We start from the raw sequence: 10186 nt of genomic DNA, 5'->3' as shown, positions 1-10186 counted from the left end.
GCCAGTCCATTGTGAAGGAGATCAGCCCTGGGATTTCTTTGGAAGGAATGATGCTGAAGCTGACACTCCAGTACTTTGGCCACCTCATGAGAAGAGCTGACTCATTGGAAAAGACTCTGATGCTGGGAGGGATTGAGGGCAGGACGACAGAGGATGAGATGGCTGGATGGCATCACTGACTCAATGGACTTGAGTCTGAGTGAACTCTGGGAGTTTGTGATGGACAGGGAGGCCTGGCATGCTGCGATTCATGGGGTTGCAAAGAGTCAGACATGACGGAGTGACTGAACTGAACTGAATGATGGGAAGATGAGTCCAACCATTTTGGAGAAGGGGCAGAATTGGGCCATACCCACTGACCCCTTTTTGCCTTTTATGGTTGGCCTTGGAATGGTCTGGCACCTGTGGGTGTATCACTTACCTAATTACAGTGAGCATATAATGAGGCTCAAGGCCTAGTGGAAATTAAATCTTCTGCCATCTTGACCCTAATCGTTTCAACCAGTTTTTTCATATCTTCAACAGTTATGTCATTCTTTTAAAGGTTGTGCCCTGCTTCCTGTTTCACTGATACACTTAACTTCTGAAAGTCCCAGTAGTATCCGTGGTCATTTTTGGATAATGTAGTTGCTACTTCTTCAGTCTCAATCCACATGGATGTACTAACTTTAAAAACTTAATTATAAATTAACTACCAATAATACAATAAATTAACTACCAATAAACATGTTTTGGGATATAGGTTTGAAAAGCCATTCCCATTCCAGCTCTTGGTTTCTTTCCCATATTCTGGCTCCGAAAGAGACCACAGCATATTTCAATCACTGGTTGAAGGTTTAGACATCATCTTATAGGACAACACAGGACCTCAGAAGATGTTGTCACCTGGTCGGCATCATACCTACATCTTCCATAGGTCTTTCCACTGTTTTGCAGTTTTTGAGTTTTTTTTCCCCGGATAGTAGGATATATGATGAGAGCAATGACTGAGACTTTGTTTCACTTCTCTTACCTTAAAATGATTTTCTTGTTCAGGAACTATGCTGAGTAGTAGTATATCATGACAGGAAATAAAGAATTTAGAAAGCCCACAGATGGTAGTCCTGGCAAAAGCACTGTGGACAGAGAAAGAAAATCCCTGTCTAAAATGAGTGTCCCTTTCACTGAGGACAAATTGTTGTTCTCTCCGTGGTGGAAGAGGTCCAGTATAATAAACCTACTATCCGTTGACTGTCTCCACCACCCCCCCCCTCCCCACAGTGGATGGTCCCATATCAATAGCTCAACACTGATCTTTGCTTTTGGCAAGTTGAGTAGATTAGCCTTGGTAACCCCTTGTCCACTTTGTACATGAGCCGAAATGAGTGAGCACATAAAGGATAGAAAAAGAGGCTAAGTGACATCTACAGAATGTACTGGTTTTTTTCCACTTGATTACTGAGGGCCACCTCTTCTGTAGAAGCCCTCTGCTGTGGAAAAGCACATGAGGCACAATATGTTCACACTCTAGGCTTGTGCTGTCTAATATTGTGTCAACTAGCCACCGTGGCTATCTAAATTTAAATTAAAAATTTAGTTCCTGAGACATACTAGGCACGTTTCATGTGCTCAGTAGCTGCATACAGCTAGTGACCACCCTGCTGGAGAGTGCAGGCACGGAACATTTCCACTGGTAGGACACATTTCATCAATCTTCCAATATTATTCTTTCCAAATCCCTGATCATCTGGCCAAACTATTAGAAACTTTCTGTGAGTTAGCATCGGTCCCTGCCTCTGGACGCCTCTCTTTCCAGGCAAAGTGAACACAGACTTTGCCCACTGAGATTTCCCTTCCCACTGGTCTGAAGGACCACCCCTCAGTTGGGGCTATCATACCACAGCAGCCCTATTTCAACTGGTTGCCATATTTTGTACAGAATCATAAGTACATCAGGCCCAAATTACTCTTTCTTGGCCAACTGGTAATACATAACTCCCCTTGAGGCCATGGGTTTGGGTTGAGAGAGGTGGTGATACAATAGAAGTAAGTATCACCTGCTCATGCAGCTTGCTCAGTATTTTCCATAGCATTTCTGTTTGAGGACAGAGTACTACTGCCCATGCCCAACTCAATGCTCAGTAGATAATAGAACACCTCGTTTCAGGAAGGGCAGCTCAGGTTACTCGACCCTTTCTTTCTTGTGGCCAACCATGAGAGGTGATTGAGAGGAGAGATGACTCTCCTCCCAAATCCTAAGATTAAACTAAAGCTTTCCAGAGGCTCTGTGTTGTTTCCTCATCTGCCACAGAAACTTGGGGCATATTTGGGTCTGCTGGATCATAAAGCCCAAATGGCAGAGCAGTTTGCACCACAGCCTGGCACAGCGCGGCTCTTTGTCTTGCTTTGGGCACCACTAAAACCTGACAGCCTTGGTGGTTGCTTGATAAATGGGCTGAAGGAACAAAGGTGGTATAAGCTGACTCTAGACTCAGAAGAGGCTTTCTAAGAACCTGGCCTCTTCTATCATCAATAGCCCTCATGCCTCAGGTTGGAAAGCCAGCAAGGAGAATCTGCTCTTCCATATTGTCTAGGCTGACTGCACACTCAAGAACTGGGAAATTCACAAACTGAGGAGCTTCACAGACCCACTAGATCCGTTGTGAAACCTATATTGAGCCAATGAGTCTCTGCAAACACACTCTAAAACACTCTGTTTGTTCAAACTCCCGTTTCCCCCCTTACTTCCTCAAGTCCCCACTCTGAATTCTGAACCTCAGTTGCATTTTGGGTTCCATGGTGCTAGTGCTGACTCAGAACCACTGGACTGTATGTAGTTCCCCCCAAATCTACATAATCCCCTTTCTCCAATTCCCTGTCACCTGGGTAAAAGGCCGCAGATCCCTTTGGGAAAGGCTCAGGAGAAGATCACATGCTTGTGGCAGTGTCACACACCAGGTTCTTCCTGAAGAAAACCTGGCTAAAGGACCCTGGGTCTGAACTGGCTCTGGTCTGAGGACTGAGTAAGAGGCCATTACTCTCTGTTGTTGTCATTCAAATTAGACCTCTGTTCACCAGACCCAGGTGTGTTTATTTATTTAAAAATACAACGCAAGTAAAACTTTAATAGGCTGTTCGTGTATTTTAGTTCTGTAATCATTGTGATCAGTTAACTACAACCAGTGATTGCTACGAGTCTAGCCATTTGGTTTTATCTCCGGCCCTATTGTCTCATCACAGTACTAATGCCCACCTTGTATTGGGGATTAAGCATTGTGCTTGACTTTTGACACTCTGCAGTAGCATCACCCCCCATCATAAAATCAGGGCTCAATTCCAATGTTTGCATCTCTCACCATCATCCTCACAGGAGAGCGTTATGGAGCATTTCAAGGAATCTGGTGCTCACCAGTGTATTTGGCAAAGCCTTTGTGAAAGGAATGTCCTCTGAGTCACATGAGGATCATGATGAGTTGGGTGAGCAGGTTACCTATGGTAAATCTACTCCAAACTTCCTATCTACTTAAGACTCTAGATTCTTTCCTCTTAATATGGCGTTTGAATATCATTTAACCCTGGTCACTGTAGAGTCCAACTTTCAGTCCACCAACCAAGCAAACTATTAAAGTCACTTTAGATATTTAAATTAACACATTAAACCTTGAATCTCTGTAAGTGTATCCATCAGGTCAGTAAATACAGCCTATTCAACATTATATTCCTTTCTCCCTAGTATAAACACCCTTGGAATACAGTCCTATGTATATTCCTCAGGTTTCTGCCAATTTAACATCATAAAATCTTTCTACTCTTTCAGTATGTCAGTCCTCCTAGGTCAGTGACTATACTCAACTTCTTTTCCCCATGATGTGCTGGGACCTGACTCTCACTGTGGGATTCGAGGCAGAGACAAGCAGTGGCAGTGGGATAGGGGTGGCTCTGAAGAACAGCGGGTATCATTGCACAGGTAGATGCCCCAGGCGGAGTCAGCAGAGTCCTGGAGACAAGGGTGCTTAATCTCCTGAGACAGTAGGACTGCTTATGCTGATAAGAGGGGCTCAGGAGGGTTTTGAGGCCCAGGGTGCTCAAGGTTATTGGGATCCTGTCAGATGTTCTTGTTCCCAGTTCTCAGATTTCCATGTTTTCCAAATAAAACTCTATTTTTCATATAAGAGATCTAGCAAGGCTATGAAGTCAACTTGTGCTTGCAGTTCTGCAACCTACTTGATGAAATTTGGATTTGGATTTTGGATATATTGACCTGCTGCCTACATGAAGGAAGTGCCCTGGGTTTCTGAGTGTGCCTTGTTCCAGTAATCAAACTCTGCATTGGCCATTTTCTCCTCTAGGGCTCATTAACTTGGTCAGATGTAGCTAAGCACCCCACACATCTTAGGGTTGTCAGACTTTTTATATAGGCTTACACAACTGCAGGAATCACAAGTCAGGAAAAGGAGCTACGAGCTTTCAGAAATTCTGGAGGCACAAAAATCACAGGAAGCTACTATGGTTTCTGTAAGCCTTTTTTAGTAGAAAGGCTTTGCCCATTTACATTCTCTCAAACATCACACCTTTCTTCACCAGTGTATTCTCATTTTTTAAAATGTTTTTCAGCATCTCAAGAGCAACCAGAAATTGTCAAACAAGCTGTCTGTGTTGCAGCAGGAGAAGAAAGCTCTATGTGAAGAAAATGAGCACCTTTTGAAGCAGTTTGATCTCCATGTGAGGTAAACAAAAATAAGTTCCCCTTAGAAGAAGACTGTGTAGAGTAAAGCTCATTCTTAGAGAGCCAGCTCCCGAGATCAGCAGGGGATGCTCGCCGAGGTGACTTTTCACCAACACCATTGTCCTTCCTTCCCAGAAGTTCTACCTACCGGGCTTTTTCTAGGGTGGTATGGGGCCTTATTTCTTCTCAAGAACTGGAGGGGAAAGGCAATTGCTATTTCTTGAGCTCTAGTGGTATCTAACATCTTGCTTTTCCCCAAATACATCCCTCTGACTTGCCTTCAGGCTTTTCCCCCTCACACGCTGTCCTCAGTCTGAACCATGCTCTTCCATTTCAACTCTTCCTTCTCAGACAAGCCTTCCTTGACGCCTTCAGCCTGGGCTGGATGAGGTGCTCACTCTCTGTGTCCCTATAGCCTTTTGTACGTGACTATCTATGATTCTTGAAGAACTCACCATGTTGTTCTGAAATAATGTGATTCACACCTATCTTCCTCACCAGACTATAGGTTTTAAAGGACATGGGCCACAGTCTTATGCATCTTTCTACCCACAGTCCCTGGTATATAGAAGGTGCTCAATAAAAATTTGTGTTCCCAGGCTTCCTGCTCTTTCTTCCATTCCCTGATCATCATCCCACCAGATTCTTCCCACTCTCCTCCTCTCTCAAGTCTAGCATGGTAGTTCAGAGTATGGACTCTGGACCATATTGCCTGGGTACAATTCCTGGTTCTACTAGGAACTAGCTGTGTGACCTTGGACAAGTTACTAACCTCTCTGTGCCTGAGATATCTCATCTTTAAAATGAGCAAAATAAAAAATAAAATAAAATAAAATGAGCAAAATAGCCATTACTTTCACATAAAGTTGTTGGGAGAATTAAATGATGAATAAATAAATGTAATAGAACAGTGTCTAGCACAAAGCTGATATTCAGTTCAGTTCAGTCACTCAGTTGTGTCCAACTCTTTGCAACCCCATGAACTGCAGCATACCAGGCCTCCCTGTCCATCACCAACTCCCAGAGTCCACCCAAACCCATGTCCATCGAGTTGATGATGCCATCCAACCATCTCATCCTCTGTCGACCCCTTCTCCTGCCCTCAATCTTTCCCAGCATCAGAGTCTTTTCCAATGAGTCAACTCTTTGCATGAGGTGGCCAAAGTATTGGAGTTTCAGCTTTAGCATCAGTCCTTCCAAAGAAATCCCAGGGCTGATTTCCTTCAGAATGGAATGGTTGGATCTCCTTGCAGTCCAAGGGACTCTCAAGAGTCATTTCCAACACCACAGTTCAAGAGCATCAATTCTTTGGCGCTCAGCTTTCTTTATAGTCCAACTCTCACATCCATACATGACCACTGGAAGAACCATAGCCTTGACTAGACGGACCTTTGTTGCCAAAGTAATGTCTCTGCTTTTTAATATGCTGTCTAGGTTGGTCATAACTTTCCTTCCAAGGAGTAAGCATCTTTTAATTTCATGGCTGCAATCACCACCTCAGTGATTTTGGAGCCCAGAAAAATAAAGTCTGACACTGTGTCCACTGTTTCATCTATCTGCCATGAATTGATGGGACCAGATGCCGTGATCTTAGTTTTCTGAATGTTGAACTTTAAGCCAACTTTTTACTCTCCTCTTTCACTTTCATCAAGAGGCTGTTTAGTTCTTCTTCACTTTCTGCCATAAGGGTGGTGTCATCTGCATATCTGAGGTTATTGATATTTCTCCCAGCAATCTTGATTCCAGCTTGTGCTTCTTCCAGCCCAGCGTTTCTCATGATGTACTCTGCATAGAAGTTAAATAAGCAGGGTGATAATATATAGCCTTGACGTACTCCTTTTCCTATTTGGAACCAGTCTGTTGTTCCATGTCCAGTTCTAACTGTTGCTTCCTGACCTGCATACAGGTTTCTCAAGAGGCAGGTCAGGTGGTCTGGGATTCCCATCTCTTTCAGAATTTTCCACAGTTTCTTGTGATCCACACAGTCAAAGGTTTAGGCATAGTCAATAAAGCAGAAATAGATGTTTTTCTGGAACTCTCTTGCTTTTTCCGTGATCCAGCGGATGTTGGCAATTTGATCTCTGGTTCCTCTGCCTTTTCTAAAACCAGCTTAAACATCTGGAAGTTCATGGTTCATGTACTGCTGTTATTATATCTACTTATTTTCAGTTTTCCTCTATGACCCACCTCTCTGCTTCTAGCTCTGCACCCCTCATTCTATTGTTTCTTTAAGTTGAAGTTTTTTATTCTCTTATGTTCTCACTTCCTATGTTGATGGTAGTAATAATGATTTGAAAACCACTTTCTGCTGTATAGTGGAAAAATCTTCAGTCATTCATATTGAGTATCTTGCTTTATCATATCACTGAGAAATATAGAAACATGGAAAGGAATGTGTGTGGCTCAGCTCATATTAAAATAACAAATCTAAGACTAGAACTCAGCCCTCTGCTAACCTGCACAGTGCTCTTCCCACTTTGTATCTGCCATTAGAGGGAGGGGAGGGCATCCACAGAGCCCATGGTGTCTCACAGCAGTGGGTCCAGAAAGGCCAGGCAGGAGCTCAAGGCCTCGCTCTGTCAGGACCAAGATGCACCTTCCTATCTTGGATCAGGAACCACCAGCATGTGCACTGACCACCTCAGAGCCAGGGATCCCAAAATGGATTCTCAGTGGAGATGTTTTACATTCTGCTGATCATGTAAGCACATTCCTGCTCTTTAACCAGCCTCGGAAGCACAGCCTTCTCGGGGTCTCAGTCAGATCCGGTATAAATCATTAATCTCACTGTTATCAATAAACAATGCTGATAGTTGGTGCAAACTGCCATGAAACTCCAGACCTGTGGTTGCAAAGCAACACTGTTTTAATTGGTATATTTCATTCCTGGACCACTGGTCAGTGCCAAGCAAGAACTTTCACAAAACAGTTCAGGCCTGATTCTAGGCCTGCTGGATTCAACCCTCTAACATAGCCCTGATTTAGTTAAGAATTACCCACTGGTCCTGCAATTGATATTTTTATGCAAAATAACTTAAAACCGCTTTTGTACATATATTTTTCATTTTAAAAAATTATTTTTACAAATTTCTAGGTGTAGAATTACTAATCCAAAAGCTGGAGCTATGGATCTCAAAATGTATTATCAAACATTCAGAAGCATCCTACCAAAATTTTCTGCCATATTGTATGAGAGTAGAAATTTCACTACATCTGAATTTGCATTGGGTGCTACTTTTGTGGGGGGAGGGCTCTGATGAAATTTTTCCCAATGCTCTTTCTTTTAACTGAAGTATAATTTACATATACACAGATTTTTAAATGTACAATTTGATGACTTTTGACAAATGTATATGCCCACTAAGCACAACCCCAATCAAGATACAGAAGATTTCCTTTATCCCTGACAGTTTGTTCCTTTTTTACTGTCAGTCTATATCTCCTGTTGCCTCACCTCCTCCCAGGAATCTACTCTTCTGATTTCTGTCTCTACTAGAATGGAATTATACTACATGTAATCTTGTGTGCCCAACTTCTTTTGCTCAGCTTATTCCATTAATTTTTCTTTTGGAATAATTCCATTCCATTGTTTTTAATGATCAGTTATAGTCATAAATTACTTGTTATTTTATTTTGAATTTCTTTGATGCCTAGTGAGTCTGAATAGTTTTCCATATTATTAGTCCATAGCCTTTAGAACAGTGAATCCTAACCCTAGCTGCACATATGTGGGCCCCAACATAGATTAATTAAATCAGAATCTGTGAGGATAGAGCTTAGGGATCAATATTTTTCTAAAATCATCCCCATGTGATTCTGATGGGCACCTAGGGAAACTACAGCTTTAAGAAAGAAAATGGAAGGAATTGTCAAAATTCTAGGTTCATTTTTTTTTCATTCCCCTGATCCTACTCCTGACCTTTACAAACAGTGCTTAATTTTTTCCCCCATATTTTCCCAGCTAGTCTTCCAGAGGAACAAATTCCTTGCCATTTTGAAATAAAAATGAAGGAAAGACCATCTGGTTTTACTTAAACATAAGCCAAAGTTGTCCTGAAATTTTAGAACATGAGTATTGTGCTGTCTTATCATGCATGCAGTTAACCAAGCCAACCATAAACTTAGAAAATCCACATGTTCTTTGGCAAGTTGGCCAGCAGGACTTCTGACCAAACTGGTAGGTGTGCCAAATAGCCAGCTAGCTATTTGGGAAGGTTCTAAGCTCTCATCAGCCTCACTGCATCCATGTACTTTTCATACCATGTAGTACTTCATGGGGAATAGATGGGAAAACAGTGGAAACAGTGTCAGACTTTATTTTTGTGGGCTCCAAAATCACTGCAGATGGTGACTGCAGCCATGAAATTAAAAGACGCTTACTCCTTGGAAGGAAAGTTATGACCAACCTAGATGGCATATTGAAAAGCAGAGACATTACTTTGCCAACAAAGGTCCATCTAGTCAAGGCTATGGTTTTTCCACTGGTCATGTATGGATGTGAGAGTTGGACTGTGAAGAAGGCTGAGCGCCGAAGAATTGATGCTTTTGAACTGTGGTGTTGGAGAAGACTCTTGAGAGCCCCTTGGACTGCAAGGAGATCCAACCAGTCCATTCTGAAGGAGATCAGTCCTGGGTGTTCATTGGAAGGACTTATGCTAAAGCTGAAACTCCAGTCTTTGGCCACCTCATGCGAAGAGTTGACTAATTGGAAAAGACTCTGATGCTGGGAGGGATTGGCGGCAGGAGGAGAAAGGGACGACAGAGGATGAGATGGCTGGATGGCATCATCGACTCGATGGACATGAATTTGGGTGAACTCCGGGAGTTGGTGATGGACAGGGAGGCCTGGCATGCTGCAATTCATGGTGTCACAAAGAGCTGGACACGACTGAGCAACTGAACTGACTGACTGAACTGAGTACTACTGGAAGAAGCCTGAATATCTAGCAATAGGAGCTAGTTAGGTCAAGTATTGCACATTCAGTTGATGGAATTTATACAGCTGTAAAAGATGGTGGCCATGAACATTAGAAGCAATATGGGAAAATGCTTGTGATACAGTAAATGAAAAGAGCATAAAATAATTTTAACATAGTGTTTAAACAGAAGATACTTATGAAAAGAGTGGAAGGAAATACAACAATATCATAAAATAGATCATATGGGAGTTGGATTTCTTCCCAAAATTTTCTATAATTTATCATTTACATAATAAATAAATTTTTTATTTTTATTAAAATTTTTAGGCCGAGGCACCGCACCTGTTGGCGGAGACAGCTGCGCGTCGAGGCCCGAGTGGCCCGGCCCAGCCCGCGGCGGCTCCGCGTTAGTCAGTCATGCGGCGGCCACCCAGAGCCGCCACGGGGGGCGCGGGGCTCGGGGCTCGGGGGCTCGGGGGCTCGGGGGCTCGGGGGTCCGGCGTGGAGCCGGCCGGCGGATAGCGAGCCTACCGCGAAGGCGACGGAGGCAGACGCGGGGCGA

At 43.2% G+C, this 10186-nt stretch overlaps 1 protein-coding gene across 1 annotated transcript in view; it reads left to right on the top strand.

Moving 5' to 3' along the window:
- Nucleotides 1-10186, top strand: part of CCDC30 (coiled-coil domain containing 30) — a 146391-nt gene that overhangs the window by 116757 nt on the left and 19448 nt on the right. The window contains 1 exon segment of the mRNA XM_010862665.1: nucleotides 4594-4706. Within this exon segment, the coding sequence (XP_010860967.1) occupies nucleotides 4594-4706 (113 nt within the window).

This window comes from Bison bison, unplaced genomic scaffold (genome assembly GCF_000754665.1).
Source record: "Bison bison bison isolate TAMUID 2011002044 unplaced genomic scaffold, Bison_UMD1.0 scf7180017864484, whole genome shotgun sequence".
NCBI lineage: Eukaryota > Metazoa > Chordata > Mammalia > Artiodactyla > Bovidae > Bison > Bison bison.
Note: the sequence above shows the minus strand (reverse complement) of the source record. Positions and strands in the feature narration are given on the sequence as shown.